The following is a 23104-nucleotide window of genomic DNA, read 5'->3' on the forward strand; positions in this document are numbered from 1 at the left end:
AGCATAGTGGCTAAAAATGATGAAGCACGAATCAAGTCACACACACACCAATTTCTGCTCACTGTCCCACCCTCACTTAGGCTTCACTGAGAAATAAAGACACCTACTCTGTGCCTCCAGTGACTAGTATCTTTACCTAACTAATCCCAGATGTACAAGAACTGGCTGTGGTTACGTGTGCTGTCAAGTTGGTGTCAACTCCTGGCAACCACAGAGCCCTGTGGTTGTCTTTGGTAGAATACAGGAGGGGTTTACCATTGCCATCTCCTGCATAGTATGAAATGATGCCTTTCAGTATCTTCCTATACCGCTGCTGCCCAAGAAACATACCAGTGGGGATTTGAAATGGCAACCTCTGGCTTGCTAGTCAAGTCATTTCCCTGCTGCACCATTAGGTGGCTTCTTGGCTGTGGTTACTCGGTGGTATATGAAGCCCACTGCACATATTTTATGGATTCCTTTTTGTTGCTCATTCTAAATCTGACTCTTGGTATAGAGCAAGCTGCTGGGGTTCTAAACCCTGGTGAACACTCGTTCAATTTAAGCCCTGGCAGTATATTTTAAACACACACCTTAACGAATACTAGAATTGGATATCAAGTTAGAATTCAAAAAAAATTAAGGGACAGCATTTTATTTAGTTGATTGCATAGATCAGTAACATAGCTACAATGCACATGAAATTTGAAAGGAATCTGCAGAATTTTCCAAAACACAGTTATTTCCTTCTACTGGACACATACAGCTTATATACATGTTCCAAAATACCCCTATGTTGTAGATTAGTGCATTTGTTAAAATCAAGAACCTAAGGCAACAATGCATAGGATCAAGAGAGAAATGACTGAATGAACTGGCTGAATGAGCCAAGGGCAGGATCCATAAGAGATATCAATCGGATTCCCCCTACCCCAAGAACTGTTCCCCCATTCAACAGGATGACTCTTAGCACAGTTCTTTGAAAGTAAAGACTATTAAGCTCAATGGTATTTGCTTTCAAGTCAACATGTTAAGGATGAAGATGCCAGGGAGGCTAGAATCACATTTCACTAATTTAATTTGTAGTAAAGGTCTTGTATAAGGCACAAAAACACTCACTCCTACGGGGCAGATCCAAGACATTTGGGTGCCAAAGACAGAAAACCCAAAAGGTACCACATTGTAGAATGGGGGTGGGTGGGATGGGGCTGTAGCTCAGAGGTAGAGTGTTGGCAAGGAAAAGGTCCCAGGTTTGATCCCTGGCATCTCTAGGTAGAGCTGATTAAAAATAATAATTAACTGAAACCCTGGAAAACCGCTGTTGTCAGAGTAGACAATATTGTGCCAGATGGACCAGTGGTCTGACTCAGAATTAGACAGCCTCCCATGTTACCTAACAAAACACATTGTGTTCAGTTGAACTTCTTGATAAAGTATGCACCGATATACTCACTCTACCAAGAAATTCGGCTAAACACAATATAGCATGCTCAGGAAGACATTTCACAGGACTGTGGGCCAGGTTTGCTTGTGGCCCACACTGCCACCCTTAATGATACCCAAACTGCTTGAGGAGGCCACCTCTACCAAGGAATGACTCTTGTTGGTGGTTCCCAGCTTCTCTCATTGGGAACCAAACTGGGTTGTGCCCTGGGATGAAGTGGGTCACAAGTGTGCAATCATCGCTGGGATCAGGGGCGTATCTAGGGTGGAGCAGGCAGGGCACGTGCCCCAGGCGTCACTTGAAGGGGGGCGCCATTTAAATTTTTTTTTAAAATGGCTGCAGAAAACAAAATGGCCACCATGTATGCTCAAATGGCCTTTGTGAGGCCCTAGGCCACGCCAGGCCTCGCAGAGGCCATTTGAGCATGCATGGTGGCCATTTTGTTTTCAGCAGCCATTTTAAAAAATATATATTTTAAAAACAGCCACCACACATGCTCAAATGGTCCCTGCGAGGCCCTAGAAGCCAGCGGGGGAGGGGTAACCTTTGCAGACTCCCCCCCACATGGCCTTTAGGAAGCCACCCCGTAGGGGCTACAGGTAATTTTTTAAAATGTGTGTGTGTGTGTCACTGTACACATATTTAGTTTAGCACTAAGTACAGAGAATCAGGGCTTGTGAATATTGAGCTGAGGCTTATGAGCTAGGATTGTATTCATTTGCTCTTACTTTGCTTCTTGTGATAAGTGAGTTAAATGTGATGTCTTAATAATACGGCTATTAATGGTGAGTTTGTCTTTGAATCAGTGTGAAATCCTTAGGATTAAGGCCCACTGGGAGTTTCTTGCTCTCTTTCTCTCATTTTAACTGTCTTTCTGAAAGACTCGAATATATTCCAAGCAGTGACACATTTTACTCTGCATATCCTTTAAATGTTTTCAGATAATTATTTATTATCTGGGAAAAGCCAAATTCTCCATTTATTTTTAAAACTTATGTCATAGTGATGCTACAATGCATAGTAGAGAATTAGACTGGCACTTTTGTTAAGTTTTCCAAGTACACCTCCACATAGTATTTCGGTATTTCATGAGCCCCAGCATACTGAAATTTGTAGTTTCCCAGCATTTTTTGGTCTGGCTATGTCCGCTGCTAAATAGTTCTTGAAATATTAAAAGATTAACAAGCTTGACTTGTATTTTCCAGCTGATATTATGGTAAAGTTATCTGAAAGATGGGTGTCAAATGTTTGGACAGGGGGCGCAATTTCAGTGCTTGCCCTAGGCACTATTTTCCCTAGATACACCTCTGACTGGGGTTTTTGTTGTTTCTTTTGGATTTTTTTTTAAAGAGGAAGATGGAGAGAGATGAGGAAGAAGGACAGAAATGGAAAGATAGAGGCAGAAAGTATGGAGAGAGGAGGGAAGAGTGGAGGAAGAAGGAGAAAAACACACAGAGAGAAGAGGAGAGACAGACACAATACAAAAACTTTTTTAAAATGGAGCTAAAGACCGAAAAGGCTGAAAACTACTGGCCTAATGGGCATAAGGCAAAATGTCTAGGCACCAAACAAAGGCCGCTTGTGGGGTAACTTCACACAAAGGCCATGAATGTCACACCTTTAAACTTCCGTCCCTTCTCTATTATAAATCAGATTGTTCACACTGAAGGTGCTCAGGACAGGGGTGCTGAGCCAACCCGACGGGTAACCAGCTCCTCCATAATAATTCACCCTGGAGTGCGACTGAGAACCGAGTTCATATCCGGAGGTTTGGCTGCTGTTAGAAGCAGAGCAAGCGCTCAAGCTGGGCCCATTCTGCCTTCTGTGCACAAATTCAGACCCCAGCCCCGCAGAAAGCTGCCTGGGAAAGCTACTTCTGCTATGGGCCGTGGCATTCATGGTGGAAACAAATGTGGAAAAACACCGGCTGGAGTCCAGGCTGGGGGATTTACAGTCATTCATAGAACCTGTAGAGGATGGCAGTTCAGCAGAGTTCAAGCAGATCACATTATCAGGGTGTGGGGCTTGCTGGCTGCAACTGCTGCTTTTGTCCTCTGCCTTGTTAGGGGCTTCGGGACCATTAGGTGGGTCAGATCTTCTCTTCCTCTTCCTCCTGAAGTTGCCATTGTCAAACATCTTCTCACAGTTTGGGTCTAGAGTCCAATAATTGCCTTTACCTGTAAATCAAAGGCATGGATTTAGCAGCGGCAGGCCGAGAAAATTCTAAAAGTGAGACATTTCTGGACAGCCTGGCCGAATGGGTCAAAAGAGTAGACATAAAGTTCACAGAAGGAATCAAGTGAATGTTAATCCACTTTCCTGCATGGTTCTCAAGCAGTTTAGCATCACTAATGTTGATGGTACTAATTTGGTACTAATGTTACCAATTCCATGTCATGTGTTTTAAGGTAGCAGTGTAAATCTGCTGTTCTCAAGGGTCCCGCTCTTTCTAAAAGAAATTCAGTAAGTCAGCAGGATTACGCCAAAGAACGTAAATGGTGGTCCACAGAGTTCAATGAGGCTTCAGAAACAAGGAATGGAACTTGTGGTTTGGAAACGATAATCTGGCGCTGTACTTTGATATGTTTCCTTGGAAGAGAATTATCCTAAAATTAGTAGGACTTTATTTGCAAGTTAATGTGTCTAGTAAATAAATATCACTCTGTCCCTTGGAAGAATTAAAGATGCTATTGCTAAACAATTTAATTATCCATCTCTTATTCTAGCATTTAACTGGAATGGTTAACTGTCCCTGACCTGCAGGCTCAGAATGAATTACCAGGCTTTATATCTTAAAGGATTTATATATGTACGAGATGGTTGCAGTTATATGTTATATAACAATATATGTTATATTCTTGCAGTTATATATCAGTATTTTAGTCTAAAAATGTAAGTCTCTGCTAAGATTTCACAAAGAAGAGGATAATGCCTGCAATGCGTGGGCATTTACCCCGGCTGAACAAAGAGGCAACTTTTCAAAGTGGCAATTCTCTTTATTTATCAAGGGGAGAACAACTGGCCCTATCCATCCCCAGCACAGCATCCCTCCAGTGGCTGTTGCTGGTGTCTATGTTTCTGTTTTAGATTGAGCCCTTTGGGGACAGGGAGCCATTTTATTTATTTATTTACATTTATTTATTGATTCATGTCTATGTAACCACTTTGGGAACTTTTGTTGAAAAGTGGTATATAAATATTCATCATATTCTTAACGGGTAGACTATTATATGTATATGTGAAGCTTCTTTATACTGAATCAGGCCATTGGCCTATGGAGAATTTTGCCACTGACTTCAATGGGAAGTGGTGACAACTAGTAATGTAGAAGTGAGTGTTATTGATTCTTCCCGCTGTTAAATGCAGTAGCATACATGGGTATGCATCCTGCGGAGAAAAATCCCATAAGCCAACAGCCATCTCAGTGATCAGAGCTATAAATTTTTCTAGCCTAGTTCACACTGACCTTGTGTAAATTCCTACATGGAGGGATTTAGCTGTGTGTAGCCACCCTGCACTGCAAGTCAATAACACAACCTTACATCCCAATTCCAAACACATTACCTGATTTCAGTAGTTATTACTTCCATATAACTTGTTTTAGACCAAAGTTTAGAAGAGAGCACAGATGTGTTCTTTCTTGATTGGGCCTTTTCCATGCACTTCCTAAAGGAGATCGTCCTGGCAACAGGCTCTGGGTGTTTAAAGGTGGATGTTTAAAGGGTAGCAACACATTTTCTCCACCCTTTCAATACATATTTATTGGGAAAGCAGAGGTTATCATTTACAAAGCACCTAGAAGTGCTAGGTGTGCTACAGAAGTTAAAAGTAACAGGCTTTCAATCTAATGGTAAAGACCAAACACATTGGGGTAGAAAAAGGAGGAGGATCAGTTGGGATAACCAGATTGTTTAGTAATCCTTTTGGGGAAGATTTTTAAACTAACTTTTGGGGAGGGGGCTTTTCTGTCATTTACTATTTTGTCTATCCCCCCACCCCTTGTTTATCATTCAGCCTAAAAATCAGTTCTGGAAAACTTGAAAGCTTGCTCACTCTTTTGGAATATTTTAGTTGGTCCTAACAAAAGTATGATGCTAGTTTGAATTTTGGACCTTAATCCTTGTTTGTGGCTGTGACTACAGAACCAGCAGGTGGTAGTTATTCTGGATTGATTGAAGTACAGTACACAGATACTTTTGTGCACTACATTAATTAATTCTGAATGTATTGGAACCCCCTGGTTCTCTCCTTTCAAACATCATCATAGCTTATAATTTCCACTCTTCTGCATGTTGGAAGAGTGAGGAGAAAACTAATTTTCACTCCCCTATTTGTGACAATGACAGGGTAGGTAAAGTATGTTAAGAAATACAAGTAATGCATCACTAGTTAAAGTGAGCATAGGAATGCATCTTCTCAGGAAAAGATGGGGAAACCTGTCCTTTAGCCAAACTGACTGACCGTAGCACAGACTGATTTGAATACGTTATGGGATATGCAATGCTACATTAGGGGATATGCATGCAATCCAGCCATTAATTTGACATTACTTGAATTGAAATAACTTCCATCGGTTGCTTCTATACTTTTTGGGAAATGTGGAATCCTCCACTTTCCCCATAAACTGTCCTGAAAACATGGATAATCCACAGTTTTATTACACTTTAGCCATCCTGACTAGGAGTAAGGTAGGGTGGTTAAAGCTCATTAAAGGGCGACTAGTCCATTAAGTGATATGCTGCCCTGTTCTATGCATGTTTTCTCCGAAAGTATGCCCCCTTGCAATCAATGCACTTATTCTCACATAAGGATGCATAGGATTGCCGCCTGTGAAAATTAACCCAAGTGATCACGGCTTGAGAGGGTGGTAAAAAGCAATGCACTTAAGTGTTACCAAACTTTAGACTCACTGCCAGTAGAGCAAAGTGGTTAAAGGCTGTAAGCAGGTAAACAACTTCACATCCACACTGATAGATAACGGGGCAAAACAGCCATCACTTTGGAAAAGGGCAGGAAATCATATTTTTCCATTCTGAATGGCAGCATGATTACACAGCATGTTAAGAGCACAGGGGTTCCTAACCTCGGTTCCCCATATTGTGGGTTCCCATCATCTTCAGCCACAATGGCATTTGACCATTGTGGCTGGGGATGATGGGAATTGTAGTCCAACAACCTCTGGGGTACCAAGGATGGGAACCTATGTTAGCGTATGGTTATTACTTAGCAATGCCCCCACAACCCTGGCAGACCAGCTCCCTTTTCACCTCGCTTCAGAGGTTGCGAGTGGTTCAAGTGGCGTGGCGTTCCCGGTGCTTCCTCACCTGGATCGTCCTCGTTCCTGGGTACCTTCTTGAAGCAGTCGTTGAGGGAGAGGTTGTGGCGGATGGAGTTCTGCCAGCCGGCTTTGCTCTTCTTGTAGAAGGGGAAGTTGCCGGCCACGTACTGGTAGATCTGGCTCAAGGTGAGCTTCTTGTCGGGCGCGCTCTGGATGGCCATGGCGATCAGCGCCGAGTACGAGTAGGGCGGCCGCACTAGCTTGAAGAAGTCCTGCTGCCCCGCCAGGGAGAGCCAGCTGAGGTCGGGCCCCGCCGACGGGGCGCCCAGAAGCTGCCGGGCGCCGGCCCCGTAGGCCGAGGACAGAAAGGCGGCGCTGCCGGCAGCCCCGGCGTTGGGCCCGGCCAGGTAAGGGCTCGAAGCCACCCCCGAGCCGTTCAGCCACAGGTAGGGGCTGCTGCCGCCGCCGCCGCCGCCCGATTCCGCCAAGCCGTACCCGCCGGCGGGGTGGGCTGGGGTTCTCTGCGTGGCGGCAGCGGGCTGGAAGAAGCTCAGGTTGTCGCAGTACACGGCCGCCACATCCAGCAGTTCGTGCGCGTTGGGGGGCTGCTGCCCCGCCAGCGCGTTCATCCTCGCCAGCCCCGGCGCCGCAAGCGGAGGCACCACTGAGCCCTTCGGCCGGCGCACGCCAGCGGCCGCCGAGAGCCACTGGGCCAGGAAGGGAGCGGGGCAGCGGCTGCAGCAGCGCCGCCCACTCTCCCGCTCACAACATCGCCCCCCGCCAAGGCGCAGATTTGCCCCCACCGACCGGCCGTCCTCGGCAGGCAGCCTTCTCGGCCGCACCACCTACACAGCCCTGCCACCCTCCACTCTCCGCCCCCGTCCCCAAACGCCCGCCTTGGCGCCCCTCCGAAACCCTGCCTTGGCATGAGTTGCCCTCTCCAGCAGTAATCCCATCCCGCCGCAGCGTCGTCTCGCGTCCAACCCCCCCCCCCCCAAAAAAAGTATCAAAGGAACAACTTGATCGCGCCCCACTTCAGAAGCGATGGTGAGGATGGCTCTGCTGACAGCCTAGGAACACATAGGAAACTGCCATATAGTGAGTCAGACCATAGGTCCATCTAGCTTAGTATTGTCTTCACAGACTGGCAGCAGCTTCTCCAAGGTTGCAGGCAGGAATCTCTCTCAGGTTCACGCAGATGGGACAGTAAATCTCTTCTGGAAAAGTTTGTATGGTTATATGCAAAAAGACAAGAGTATCTCTTCTAAACAGCAATGGGACAAATTGTGGAAATGGGGACGTAACCCCCCCCCCCATTACCTGATGTGCCTTGAAATCCCCCACCCCCGAGTTACAGTACTACCTACATATACTTCATAACCTTGTGGGTTTCCAGATCCTTGTGTGTAAATCTTTGTAGATATATCATGTACAAACAACCACTTTGTATATAATTGTGCTTTGGCAACGTACTGTATGCTTTGGTAGTTTGTTGGTTCAATAAAAAAAATCTTGTCCTATTAAAAAATTTTTTTTTAAAAAAATCTTGTCCTATCTTGGAGAAGTTTGTTGGTTCAATAAAAAAAATCTTGTCCTATTAAAATTTTTTTTTAAAAAAAAATCTTGTCCTATCTTGGAGAAGCCAGGGAGGGAACTTGAAACCTTCTGCTCTTCCCAGAGCAGCTTCATCCCCTGAGGGGAATATCTTGCAGTGCTCACACTCAAGTCTCCCATTCAGATGCAACTAGGGCAGACCCTGCTTAGCTATGGGGACAAGCCATGCTTGCTACCACAAGAACAGCCCTTCCCACCTGGTTCTCTGGTCTCACCTTATACTCATGGGTGATTGTACGAAGTCCTTCTTGTTGGTCCCCAGCACCTGGTATTGAGGGATATACTGCCACTATACATGGAGGTTCCACTCAGCAATCCAGCTTAATAGTCATTGATAGACTGAGGCACTGTGTTATTTTTATTTATTTTTATATCATTTTATTTATTTAGCATATCTGTATATGGCCCACTACCAAAATATCTAGGTGGTTTACAACATTAAAAAAATTAAAACATATAAATGTTCAAAATAAAATAGCTAAAAACCACTAAATAGTTAATGTATGAACCTGTTATGCCCCCTCCACCCGTGAAATTATTAACAGCTGCATGGAAAGGTCTGAGCTTGGAATCATAGGCTGGGTGAGAAAGTTAACCTTCCTCAAGGCCATTTTCCTGATTGAAATGCCCCTTCTCTGTAGCAATATATGCCCTGTGGGACAAAATAGGAATCAGATGGGCACACCTATATTTCTATCCCAGAGGGCAAATAGTAGTGTAAAGGGAGCAATTTTAATCAGGAAAATGATGCAGGAGCAAGAGGTTAAACCCACCACCCCCAGAACTGCCATCTTGGTCTAGGAAAAGGGGAAAAAAACAAACACCCATTCACTTCCCTACTAGTTCTTTCTCCATCAATGGGAGACTTTGACTAAAGTGCGCTCCAGTCAGTCCTTTTGCTGAGCTACACTTCCCTCTACAGTCACCTTTGAAAATAGATAGCAATGCATATATTTCAATCCTAAATGGCTGCATCCCAAAAAGAGAGGCTTCTAACATGTTAGGAGAATTGCGAGTTGACAAAGCTAGAACAAAAATGAAAGAGGCTTTCCTAATGTAGTTGCTTACTATACTGAAAAAACTTTGCTGCATTTCAGAAATATTTGCTCCGTTCCTGAGCAAAAGAAATATATTCCAACTACTAATGCTTGTGGTCAATTCAGGCTCTCCCTCTCTACTGGACGGAGGTTTCTTCTGCAAACAAATGGTACATTGCTATTTCCTTCTTCCAAGCAAAGTCAAAATAGAGAAAGTCTCTTCCAGACTTAAAATAAATAAGGAAGGAAGCCAGGGTTCCTCCATTGCTATCACAGCAGAACACCATTTGTGTGCTCCTATTTGTGTGGGTCTGTGTGGCCTTTTCACACATTGATGTACATGGTTTGTCACTGAGTGTACACTTGTCAAGGACACATGGTCAATTCTGGACCTTGATTAAAGCCCGGGTAAGATATGTGTTTGCAAATGCTTTGCATTTCAGGTGTACAAAATGTAATGTATGAAATGGCCCAACTTTGCCCTGAGAATAAACATCACATGGATTTTTAAGAACAGATGTTTTAATTTTCATATCTTCCTTTTGCTATAGGGATGATGCTGACACTCTCAAGGCTATTGAAAAACAGAAGTCAAGCTACAGTGAAAACACAAAACACATTGGAAGCCAATCCTGATGCAATCTGCAGGTCAGAATGTCAAAGGGCCAGACAAATCTGTTCTTACGTCATTAATTGTTAAAGGCACAGCCAAAATAACTTGCTAGGACATTGGGCACTCTATGAACAGACCATTTTAACCTGTTTATTGTTACTAAGATCCTTAGTGCTAGAGGTGAAAAGAATTAGGAATGCCAACTTTTCAGCCAGTTCTGTAGCTGTGCCTTTAACAGCAGCTTGATCTGCAGACATTAGCAGTACTTAACAATCATGGGTAGCTTCCATACCACAGCATTTGGTATTTGACAATATATGGTAGCTGAAATGCAGTGATTTGTACCAATCAGAGGTGTATCTAGGGAAAATAGCGCCTAGGGCAAGCACTGAAATTGCGCCCCCTGTCCAAACATCTGACACCCATCTTTGAGATAACTTTACCATAATAATAGCTCAAAAATACAAGTCAAGCTTGTTAATCTTTTAATATTTCAAAAAATATTTAGCAGTGGATGTAGCCAGACCAAAAAAATGCTGGAAAACTACAAATTTCAGTATGTTGGGGCTCATGAAATACCCAAATACTATGTGGAGGTGTACTTGGAAAACTAAACAGAAGTGCCTGTCTAATTCTCTACTATGCATTGTAGCATCACTATTACATAAGTTGTAAAAATAAATGGAGAATTTGACTTTTCCCAGATACTCTGAAAATAATTAAAATATATGCAGAGTAAACTGTGTCACTGCTTGGAATATATTCTAGTCTTTCAGAAAGACAGTTAAAATGAGAGAAAGAGAGCAAGAAACTCCCAGTGGGCCTTAATACTAAGGATTCCACACTGATTCAAAGACAAACTCACCATTAATAGTCATATTATTAAGACATCACATTTAACTCACTTATCACAAGAAGCAAAGTAAGAGGAAATGAATACAATCCTAGCTCATAAGCTTCAGCTCAGTATTCACAAGCCCTGATTCTCTGTACATAGTGCCAAACTAAATATGTGTACAATGACATATATTATATCAAACCAAATTTTTGTAACCTGTAGCCCCTTGGGGGGGCTTCCTAAAGGCCGTGGGGGGGGGGTCTGCAAAGGTCCCCCCTCCCCCTGCTGGCCTCTAGGGCCTCACAGGGACCATTTGAGCATGTGCGGTGGCCATTTTTATTTTTATTTTTTTTAATGGCCCCTGAAAACAAAATGACCACCGTGCATGCTCAGATGGCCTTTGTGAATCCTGGCATGGCCTAGGGCCTCACAGATGCCATTTAAGCATGTGTGGTGGCCACTTTGTTTTCAGCAGCCTTTAAACAAAAAATTAATTTTAGAAAATGGCACCCCCCTTCAAGTGGTGCCCGGGGCACGTGCCCTGCCTGACCCACCCTAGATATGCCCCTGGTACCAATGTTCCCTCTAACAGGAATTCCCAGATGTTCTTGACTGCAACTCCCAGAATCCCCAGCTGCAATGGCTTTTGCTTGGGGTTTCTTGAAGTTGTAGTCAACAACATCTGGGAATCCTTGTTAGAGGGAACACTGCTCGATACTTGACAGTATTTGGCAGCTGACATGCAATGGCATCAGATAACTATTGTGGGAATGTTCTGCTGGTGGAAAGCAGAGTTGAGGGCAATTGCAGGTGCAGGTGCTGACTGGACTTTCTTCCATAGACAAAATCCATGCAAGCAGAAAGCTAGCATGTCAAGGAGATGAGATCTAGCCTAGTCTTCCTCTGATATATTAGTTTTCTGTTTGCAAGGATTGTTGCTGTTTTTGTTATGGAGGAACATGCAGCCAAATAAGCCCCCTCCTGCAGTCTGAATTGGAGCAACCCAGGTGCTCCGGTTTATCTTCAAGTCTTCTCTTTGTGAGAACTGTACAGACATGTAGCAGGCCTGCATAACACACTGGCTTTGTGTTTATTGCTATACAAAGATACCTCAGAGAGGTCATAAGACAAGAGAGGAGAGAACAATGAGGATAGGACTGGGCTGGTTTTATCTGGTAGCAGGCATAGCAGAAAGAATGAGGCTGAGATGGTCTAGGAATGACATTGCAGAGCAATGTGGCTGTTGAAAGAGGATTTAAAGGAAGTGAGAAGAGATGGTTTGAGGTATAGAAAGACTGAAGCTGTGTGGAAGAGTATGGGAGAACTCTCAAGTGGGTGGGGGGAGGGAGAAAGAAAATACAACAGGTGAGTCAGGGTTGCCAGCTTCTCATTTGACATCTATAACTGTGCCTGTAATAGCAGCTTGATCTAGCAGGTGATAGCACTAATCTCTGTGCTGTTAAAAAGCTTCGGCAGCACTGAAGATTCAGATGCTAAATGGTACAAGAAAAGACCAGGCATTTTTTCTAGTCAGTTGGCAACTCTTGTGTGAATGGACCAAAAGGATAGGGTACATGAATATCCTGTTTCTAAACCAATTCTCACAGTTGGGGAGTTGAGGAGGACAGTTGAGGAGGACAGGGGGAAAGGGCTTGCTAGGAGGAAAGTCTAGAAAAAGAAAAAGAAATGGAAGTTGGCAGGCTAGGCCGGGGGAATAGTATACCCAGTCATCATTTATACAGTCTAATTTAAGGTTTTGCATGGCAGTAATACTTAATGGCTGCATTCACATGTAATGCAGAACCGCAGGTCCAATGGACCTGTTTTTCCACACACACACGCCCCACCCGAATTTGAATGTTCAGGAGAGCAGTCTCTCTTCAGTCAGTGAGACTGCAGAGAGGTAGGGGAGCTGGTTGTGTGGTCTTCCTTCTTTACTGAAGGACAGCCTGCACAGCCAGTCAAGCTTCCTTTCTCAGCTCCAGTTCCAGGGCCAGCAGCCTGTGGTTCCAGGCAGCCTGTGGACGTACCATAGGCTGCCTGGAATCTTGGGTTGCAGTGACAAAACTCACTACAACCTGATGGTTCAGATTGGAGTTCCAATTCTGAACCCTCAGTTTTGTCGCTGCACCAGACTCCGGGTTCATGCATTTGGATGTAACATCTGTGGAACTGCAGGCCTATACAATTGTGGTTCCACATTACGTGCAAATGCGGCCAATGTTTTTAATCTAACCCCATCCCCTGATTTCCTACATGCAGCCTCTGAAAATTGCCTCTGGAGCCAGGGTGGAAATAAATTCTCTCTGACTCAGCAGAGGGGCTGGTTTGTTGTGTATTTATTTTTATTTAAAATATTTATACTCCTCCCCTCCAGTACACTACTGCTTGGGGCGGCTCACAACAATAAAATAGATACGATGTACAAGGTTTATTCAATATACAATAAGTTTGGAGGGGCTGCAAAATGCTGGATTGGGCAGGGGGTGTGGGGTAACCACTCATGGGAAACCTACAGGGTCCCCTGTGGAGGGTTCCCCTTCTTCCCTTTGCCCCTGATTTCCAACATGCAGCTGCTCTAAACCAGCCCCACTGCTGAGTGCCATTATTTGACTGGCAGTTTGAGTGCTCAAAATAATTGTGCATGCCACTTTTGGCACATGTGCCCTAAATTGCTGACCCCAGGGCTAGGCAGATGAAAAGAAAGAGAAAACAGATGTCAGGTGAAAGTGGGAAGGAAACAAAGGAGAAAGTCTTGGGGATCCTTCTTGGAATCACAGTTCTCTCAGAGGGCCTGAGACTGATGCAAGTGTAACCCAGGCTGAAACTACCAGCCTTATTAACAACTATGGTAGAGAATAAGGACAGTAAACCCATCCTTAATCTGGTACATAAAAGGTGCAATGAGTTCCCCTCCCCCTTTCCTTAACTAACAAGTGGAGCATGTTCTGTAAGGTCTTCAGAAGCTTCTGGAAGTTTGTTACAAAAACAAGCAAAGAAGGGCGCTACACCAGATTAGTTGCAGACGGAGGCCTGTAAATATTTCATTGAATGGGCCTGTCTCTATTTGTTGCAGGGTCTGTAATCAAGGGGTATCTTCACTACCCTTCTTCAAGCAAGTTACACTCACCAAGTGCAGGAGAATCCTTTCTTTGTTTTTTCCTCTCTACCTCCAAGATTACATATATGTGTGGTATGGACATTGCTATATATGCATCCTCAGGGGTGCTGAAGAGAACTGAGTATTTTCTTATTAATCCATACTAGACTTTTGTATAATTGAGGGCTATGTTATAATGGCAGCAAGATTATGTTGTAACTTTAATCTGGTTTAAAGTTGTGTTCTGATTTAAGAAAATAAATCGTATTGTATTTGTTACTGTATTCATTGCAGAAGTTGGTTGAGGGAATTGTGCAGCCAAGGGTGGGAGTTCCACTGTCTAGTAAGACCACAGGCAGAGCCACCATTGGGCAAATGGGTTCAAAGAAACCGGGCCGTCGACCTCAGACATGCCCCCCACATCTGACGTCAGATGCGGGCGGGGTGTTATTTCGCTCCCAAATGGGGCCGTGCATTGGCATGGAGAGTCGCTCTAGCCTGAGTTTCCCAACACAGCCTGGGCCAATCTTCCTTCCAAACAGGGCCATGTGACCCCATTTGGGAGGGAGACCACACCCACGCACCTGATGTAAGATGCAGGGGGCGGGGCCAGGTGCCCACGCTGGCAGCTGAACACGGGCCGCCACCAGCCTCCCTCCGTGCCTGAGCAAGACTGAACCCACCAGCTTCTTAAACTGCAGGGGATTACACAAAGTTCCACAAGGTTGCAGAGTAAGGTTCTGCACAAAGTAAGCTATTTCTTGAGGAACCTGTTTGAGAGACAAGTTTACAGTAGAAAAGCAACAGCACTAATTAAGTCCACGTTTAATGCTGAGAAAGTAACAATGTTCAGTGTTATAGCCACTACACTTCTGCAGCTGAGAAAAGTTTAACAAGCCAATGGATGAAAACCTGTTCATAGATATAGTCATCCCTTGCCAACCGCAAGGCTTCTCTTCCCGGAAAATGTCGCAGTTGGCAAATTTGCAGTTGGCGAGGTATTAAAACCAATGGGAAACGTGGTTGGGGGAATTGCAGTCATGAAAATACAGCAAAATACAATTAAAAATAGAAAAAATCACCCCTGATCCCCCCCAAATCACCCCCTGACCCCCAGAAATCACCCCCCCCCCAAATTACCAAAAAATCTTGCCAAACTATGGATACTTGGGTTGCAGTTGGCAAGACCTGCAACAATTTCCCAGTCATGGATACTTAAAACTGCAATTGGGAAACCTGCGGTTGGCGAGGAATTACTGTATATGGATTTTGGATTTTCAAGGAACTTTTTTTTCATTAAACTTGTAAATTCCCATTTACTACAATCTCTTGATTTGGTTCATCTTCACACCTAATGCTATAACCAGCTGCAGCATCTGACTGGGAAAATGGGATGTAGCACTTAGGAGAAAAAGAGAAGAAAAACAAAACCCAAATGGTTAAATAATGCTTAATTGGAATGTGGATTTGCAAGACCATGCTGTAACTAACACTAATACTGTGAGCCAGGGCTGCATAACTGTTGCTGTACTACAATTAAACGTATCAGTCATGGGATAAGGGGACAAGTACATGTGTGGATTGCTAACTGGTTGAAAGACAGGAAACAGAGCGTAGGTATAAAGGGAGAGTTTTCACAATGGAGGGAAGTAAGAAGTGGGGTCCCCCAGGGATTCACTAACACTAGAACCAGGGGTCATCCCATGAAATTGACTGCCGGGAAATTTAGGACCAACAAAGGGAAGTACTTTTTCACACAATGCATAATCAACTTGTGGAATTCTCTGCCACAAGATGTGGTGACAGTCAACAACCTGGCTGGCTATAAGAGGGGTTTGGATCACTTCATGGAGGAGAGGTCTATCAACGGCTCCTAGTCGGAGGGCTATAGGCCACCTCCAGCCTCAGAGGCAGGATGCCTCTGAGTACCCGTTGCAGGGGAGTAACAGCAAGAGAGAGGGTATGCCCATAGCTCCTGCCTGTAGGCTTCCAGCAGCATCTGGTGGTCCACCGTGAGAAACAAGATGCTGGACTAGATGGGCCTTGATCCTGATCCAGCAGAGCTGTTCTTATGAACCAGACCGGTTCGAGCTCAAACCAGACCCACCCCCCACCCCCAAAGTGGGTCCAGTCCGATTTTGAACCCAACCAGGCCTGGTTAAGATCAAACAAATTTATCCTGGTTCAACCAATGCTAGTCTCTTGCTTGTAAAGCAGAATCTGATAAGGATTCTCTTTACAAGCTAAGGGGGATTCCCTACCTAAAACGGTGTTTGTGGAATGGGTGGCAAGTGGGGGGGGGGGTTGGAAGGGGGTGAGAAGACACCTTACTGGCTGTGGCAGCACCTCCCTGGCACTGGTGGCGGCTCATTCTCTTGGTCCACAGTGAGAGTGGAGCCAGGCAGGGCTGAGATGGGCCGCTACCGCAATGGAACTGCCGCTGGGGAGCTGCTGCCACCGTCACTGCCACAGCTAGTAAGGTGCCCTCTCACCTGCCCCCTCCCCCCCTGCGGTCATCCCTCAAACAGCATTTTAGGTAATCCCTCTTTGCTTGTAAAGGGGAATCCTTACTGGATTCCCTTTACAAGCAAGGCACTCGAATTGGTCAAAGTGGGATGAAAATTCGGAAGGAATGGAGGGGACACCACATCAAAACACCCCAATGGAAAAGCCCCCAGAATTATTTCGGCTTCAGGCTGCAGCTTCTTTTTGGCTTCTATGCAACTAATTATTAGTCACGTAATCCCACAATTAAGCCTGGGATCTGGGAAAGGCCCAGGGAAACCAGTGTATTCACTCACAGCAGGACTGCACAACTGGGCCCTCCAGCTGTTGACAAACTACAACTCCCATCATTCCTTTTGGCCAATAGTCAGGAGTGTTGGGAATTACATAAGAACATAAGAACAGCCCTGCTGGATCAGGCCCAAGGCTCATTTAGTCCAGCATCCTGTTTCGCACAGTGGCGTACCAGATGCTGCTGGAAGCCACAGGCAGGAGTTGAGGGCGTGCCCTCTCTCCTGCCATTACTCCCCTGCAACTGGTACTCAGAGGCATCCTGCCTTTGAGGCTGAAAGTGGCCTATAGCCCTCCGACTAGGAGCCGTTGATAGACCTCTCCTCCATGAAGTGATCCAAACCTCTCTTACAGCCAGCCAGGTTGTTGACTGTCACCACATCTTGTGGCAGAGAATTCCACAAGTTGATTATGCATTGTGTGAAAAAGTACTTCCCTTTGTTGGTCCTAAATTTCCCGGCAGTCAATTTCATGGGATGACCCCTGGTTCTAGTGTTATGTGAGAGGGCAAAGAATGTGTCTCTATCCACCTTCTCCACACCATGCATGATTTTTTAGATCTCTATCATGTCTCCCCGCAGTCGTCTTTTTTCTAAACTAAATAGCCCCAGATGTTGTAGCCTTGCCTCATAAGAAAGGTGCTCTAGGCCTCTGATCATCTTGGTTGCCCTCTTCTGCACCTTTCCCAGTTCTACAATGGCCTTTTTTAGATGTGGTGACCAGAATTGTACACAGTACTCCAGGTGTGGCCATACCATCATTTTGTATAAGGGCATTCTAATATTAGCAGTTTTATTTTCAATCCCCTTCCTAATGATCCCTAGCATGGAAATGACCTTTTTAACAGCCGCTGCACATTGAGTCGATACTTTCAATGAGCTGTCCACCACAACCCCAAGATCCCTCTCCTGGTCAGTCACCGACAGCTCAGATCCCATCAGCGTATACTTGAAGTTGGGTTTTTTTGTCCCAATGTGCATCACTTTACACTGCCAACATTGAACTGCATTTGTCATTTTGTCACCCACTCCCCCAGTTTGGAGAGATCCTTTTGGAGCTCCTCACAATCCGTTTTCGATTTCACTACCCGGAAGAGTTTGGTATCATCTGCAAATTTGGCCACCTCGCTGTTTACCCCTACTTCTAGATCATTTATGAATAAATTAATATGCACTGGTTCCAGCACAGATCCCTGGGGTCCTCTTCTTACTTCCCTCCATTGTGAAAACTCTCCATTTATACCTGCCCTCTGTTTCCTGTCCTCCAACCAGTTAGCATGTACTTGTCCCCTTACCCACACATGTACTTGTCCCCTTATCCCATGATTGCTAAGTTTTCTCAGGAGTCTTTGATGAGGAACTTTGTCAAAAGCTTTTTGGAAGTCCAGGTATACTATGTCAACTGGATCACCTTGATCCACACACTTGTTGACACTCTCAAAGAACTCAAAAAGTTTTGTGAGGCAAGATTTACCTTTGCTGAAGCCATGCTGGTTCTCTCCCAGCAGGGCCTATTGTTCAATGTGCGTTACAATTTTATTCTTGAGGATGTTTTCCATCAATTTGCCTGGAATGGACGTTAAGCTAACCGGCCTATGAGTTCCCGGATCGCCCCTGCATCCCTTTCTGAAAATCATTGTTACATTTGCTACTTTTCAGTCCTCTGGTACAGAGACTGATTGCAGGGATAATTTTAGCAAGGCGGTCAGCAATTTCACATTTGAGTTCTTTGAGGACTCTTGGATGGATGCCTTCCTGCCCTAGCGCTTTACTAGTTTTCAGTTTTTCCAGACAGTTTAGAACATCATCTCTTGTCACTTCTATCTGACTCAGCTCTCTAGCCTCCATCCTCGAAAAGCCTGGTTCAGGAACAGGTATATGCTCAGTATCCTATGCTGTGAAGATGGACGCAAAGAACTCATTTAGCTTCTCTGCAACCTCCATATCCTCCTTAATAATCCCTTTCACGTCCTCATTGTCTAATGGTTCAACTGCCTCCTTGGCAGGTTTCCTGTTTCTGATGTATTTAAATAAGTTTTTGTTATTCTTTTTGATTCTTTTAGCTAAATGTTCCTCAGAGTTTCTTTTCGCCTCCCTTATAGTCACCTTGCATTTCTTTTGCCAGAGTTTGTGTTCCTTTCTGTTCTCTTCATTTGGACAGGCTTCCAATTTTGGAAGGAAGTCATCTTCCCTTTTATGGCTTCCTTGACGGTACCTGTTAGCCATGCTGGCATCCTCCTGGACTTAGTGGTACCTTTCCTCCTTTTGGGTATACAATCTAACGGGGCTTTGAGTATTGTGGTTTTTAGTAACTCCATGCATTCTGGAGCAAAGTGACTCCTGATTTTCCCTTTCAGCTTTCTTTTCACCATACTCCTCATTTTGAAGATGTTTCCTCTTCTGAAATTCAAAATGTCTGTGTTAGACTTCCTTGGTGATTCTCTCCCAACATGTATGCTGATTTGACCAGACTATGGTCACTGTTCCCTAATGGGTTGATAACACTGACATCACGCACCAGGTCCTGGGTGCCACTCAGGATTAAGTCCAAGGTCGCCTCCTCTCTGGTTGGTTCCAAGACCAACTGTTCTAGGGCACAGTCATTCAGTGTAACTAGAAATCTGACCTCTTTGTCATTACCTGACTGTGAATTTACCCAGTCTATGTGTGGGTAATTGAAGTCACCCATTATTACTGCCCTGCCTCTCTTTGACACCTCCCTGATTTCTTCCTACATCTCCCAGTCACTGTCAGCATTTTGATCCGGAGGGTGATAGCATGTCCAGTAGCACATTGTCCCACTGGTTCTCACTGTTCCACCATGTTTCTGTTATGCCCACTATATCTATTTCTGCGTTAGCAACCAAGCACTCTAGCTCATCCATCTTGGTTCAGAGGCTTCTGGCACTGGCATATAAGCACCTATATGCTGAATCTCTTCCCTGGTGTATTCTATCTTTCTTTTGACTCTTTGACCAGCTGGCACAGCCTTCTGGCTGCTCTTTATGTGGTTCTGCTCTGTCTCCTTCTGTTATCTGAATCTTTTGCACCCTAATACTTTAAAGGATGGCATTTACCGAACCGGATACTGTCCAGCTCCTGTCGGCTATTCTTCAGGCGTCATTTTAAAAGCTGCTTTGCAACCTTTTTGATTTTAAGTGCCAGCAGTCTGGTTCCATCTTGGTTCAAGTGCAGCCCGTCCCTTTTGTACAGGCCTTGCTTGCCCAAAAATGTATCCTAGTGCCTAACAAATCTAAACCACTCCTCCCGGTGCCAACATCTCATCCACGCATTGAAACCCCTCAGCTCTGCCTGTCTCACTTTTCCTGCACGTGACTACATTTCCCCACATCATTGGTACCAACGTGGACCGCAACAGCTGTCTCCTGCCTAACAGCCTTTTAGACAGTGTGTGATGTCCACAACCTTCGCACCAGGCAGGCAATTCACCGTGTGGTCAACACATGGGTCACAAACCCATCTCTCTATACCTTTAATGACTGAATCGCCCTCTACAAGGAGTCCCCCACCCCCTGGAGGTGTATCCCTTGTATGAGAGGATATGTGCTCATCTTCCACAGAAGGGGCCCCTTCTAAAGGAGCATCTCCCTCTTCCTCAGACCGATGTCCTCCTTACCTGAGACCTTCATTCTCCCTGACAGCAGAGGAGCTATCAGCCCTGGAGTGGGATGCCTCTACCACATCCCTGAAGGTCTCGTCCACCTGCCTCTCTATCCCTCTGAGCTTCTCCAGATCCACCACCTTGGTCTCGAGGAAAGAAACTTGTTCCCTGAGAGCCAGGAGCTCCTTGCACCAAGCACACATCCATGACTTCTGCCCATGGAGCAAATAGTCATGTGGCACTCTGTGCAATACACTGGGAAGTGCCACCTCCCTTGCTGACTTTTTATCTTTATACTGGGTTTTGTTTTTTTTTTGGCTTTTTACAGTATTTAGAGATAGTTTATTAGAAGGAAAGGTCTCAGCCGTAATGGTCAGCTACTTCACTGTCCAAACAGCCTTTCTTAATAATTGAGGAGAGATCAGTAATTATATGAAGAAGGGATTTGTACTTACCCCCTCCTCCACTGGGCTTCATGTGATAACAGTGGCTTGTTCCAGGCTCCCCCCCACACTTCCCGCTAAACTCCCGCAAAATGCCAACATCCTGTTTGCTATCCATGTTGGCTATGCTCTGTTCGCTATGCTCTCAGGCCTCCACCTCTTATGTAGAGAGTAGGCTTCAAAGTGAGACACAAGATGTGTTCCAAAGAAATGTGGGGCCTTCCACAGCCCTAGTTGACTCCAGCTCCTCCAGTCAGGGACAAATAAAAACACCGGAGTTTGCTAGTCCTGGCAAATCACACACACAGAGAGACTAGGACTTATCCCTTAAAGAGAAACCAGCCCCTCAAAATCTCCCCTCCTCTTGTTAGTTTAGTTTGAAAGGGGAAAAGGCTAGATGCTGTTCTGTTTAGAAAAGCTTGCTCACCTTCTGAAACTGCTTCTGCTCTTCCCAGAGTAGCCTTCAAACCAAATCGGTTCTGCACACCCCTAATGAATTGCAAGTACGCACATACAATATAATTTCTGAACAGGACTAGAGTTTAGTATGAATCTGTTTAAAATGAGAATCAGCATCTGTATAATACAGATATCACTGCAATGCCATCTGCTGGCAAAAAGATATATAACATGACTTGTAATCATGTTGTTACATTGCAGCTAGCCCAGAAGAGAGAAAGGATACCTGTAGTTCATCTAAGGTTTAAGCTAAAGTGCTGGAAGAAGGTTTAACATTATTTTAGTCTTTTGCATTGGCTATTACTCTCCAGTCCCTAAAAAGAGAATGTCATTAAAATGAGGAAATTAAATACATACATACATACATACATACATTTCTATCCCTCCCAAAATGCAAGTTCTCTGGGCGGTTTACAGAACAATAAAAACAGCCAATAAAAGATTAAAACATTTCAAAAATTATAATTAAAAGTTAAAACTATTAAAACACAATTAAAACATTATCTAATTAAAAGCCTGGGTGAACAAATTGTCTTGACTGCCCTTTAAAAAGTTGTAAGAGATGGGGAGGCTCTTAATTAAGCAGGAAGTGTGTTCCAAAGCCTCGGGGCAGCAATGAAGAAGGCCCGTCCCTGAGTAGCCACCAGATGAGCCAGTAGCAACTGCAGATGGACCTCTCCAGATGATCTCAATGGGCAGTGCAGTTCATAGCAAAGAAGACGTTCTCTTAAATACCCAGGGCCCAAGCTGTTTAGGACTTTATAGGTTATAACGAAAACCTTGTACTCTGCCCGGAAACATACCGGCAGCCAGTGTAGATGTTTTAAGATAGGAGTGATATGGTCTCTCCGAGATAACCCAGAGACCAATCTGGCCACCGCATTCTACATTAACTGCAGTTTCCAGACTACGTACAAAGGCAGCCCCACATAGAGCGCATTGCAGTAGTCAAGTCTGGAGATGAACAGCAGATGTACTATTGTTCTGAGGTCATTTATCTCAAGAAATGGATGCAGCTGGTGTATCAGCTGAAGCTGATAAAAAGCACCTCTGGCCACTGCCTCAACCTGGGACACCAGGGAGAGTTTTGTGTCCAGAAGCACCCCCAGACTGCATATCTATTCCTTCTGGGGAAATGTGATCCCATCCAGAACAGGCAGATCAATATCATCTCCTGAGTTCTGACCCCGCACAATAAGTACCTCCGTCTTATCTAGATTCCGTCTCAGCTTGTTACCTCTCATCCAGCCCATCACTGCCTCCAGGCAGGCATTTAGGGAGGTTATGCCTTCTCCTGATGACGTTGACATGGAGAACTAGATTTGTGTGTCATCAGCATACTGATAACACCCTGCACCAAATCTCCTGATGATCTCTCCCAGTGGTTTCGTGTAGATGTTAAACAACATCGGAGACAATATGGAGCCCTGAGGGACACCATACCGAAGTTCAGTTTTTGAAGAACAACAGTCCCCAAGAGACACCATCTGGAATCTGCCCGAGTGGTAAGAGTGGAACCACCACAAAGCAGTGCCTCCCACCCCCAACCCCCTCAGACACTCCAGAAGGATACTATGGTCAATAGCATCGAAAGCCTCCGAGAGGTCCAAAAGGACCAACAGAGTCACCACTCCTCTGTCAATTTCCAGTTGGAGATCATCCATCAGGCTGACCAAGGCAGTCTCCACCCCATAGCCCACCTGAAAGCTGGTCTGAAACAGGTCTAAATAATCAGTCTCATCCAAGACTGCCTGGAGTTGGGAGGCCACCACCCTCTCAATTACCTTGCCCAGCCACAGAAGGTTGGAGACAGGCCTATAGTTGCTCAACTCTGAGGAATCCAGGGCAGGCTTCTTCAGAAGTGGTCTAATAATTGCCTTCT

The 23104-nt window shown here is 45.0% G+C and overlaps 1 protein-coding gene and 1 long non-coding RNA gene across 4 annotated transcripts; one reads left to right on the forward strand and one right to left on the reverse strand.

Moving 5' to 3' along the window:
• Positions 1-607: 607 nt before the first annotated feature.
• On the reverse strand, positions 608-7555 carry FOXI2 (forkhead box I2). Its single transcript, XM_053304468.1, has 2 exons — positions 6748-7555; positions 608-3600 (listed from the first exon to the last, which is right to left on the reverse strand). Exons 1-2 carry the CDS (start codon positions 7328-7330, stop codon positions 3044-3046), a joined length of 1140 nt encoding a protein of 379 aa, XP_053160443.1. The 5' UTR covers positions 7331-7555; the 3' UTR covers positions 608-3043.
• LOC128348798 (uncharacterized) lies at positions 6897-14187 on the forward strand. 3 transcript variants are annotated; one of them, XR_008318333.1, is made up of 3 exons: positions 6897-7108; positions 9904-10000; positions 13880-14187. It is a non-coding gene; the product is annotated as an uncharacterized LOC128348798 (long non-coding RNA). The 3 variants fall into 3 exon arrangements; XR_008318334.1 differs by lacking the exon at positions 6897-7108 and adding an exon at positions 7277-7799; XR_008318335.1 differs by lacking the exon at positions 6897-7108 and adding an exon at positions 7277-7748.
• The last annotated feature ends 8917 nt before the right edge of the window (positions 14188-23104 follow it).

This window comes from Hemicordylus capensis, chromosome 3 (genome assembly GCF_027244095.1).
Source record: "Hemicordylus capensis ecotype Gifberg chromosome 3, rHemCap1.1.pri, whole genome shotgun sequence".
Lineage (NCBI taxonomy): Eukaryota > Metazoa > Chordata > Lepidosauria > Squamata > Cordylidae > Hemicordylus > Hemicordylus capensis.

Coding starts and splice junctions, on each gene's coding strand:
- FOXI2 (XM_053304468.1), bottom strand. CDS start 7,330: ATGAACGCGCTGGCGGGGCAGCAGCCCCCCAACGCGCACGAACTGCTG. Junction 3,601..6,747: donor CAGGAACGAGGACGATCCAG/GTGAGGAAGCAC, acceptor TTTGATTTACAG/GTAAAGGCAATTATTGGACT.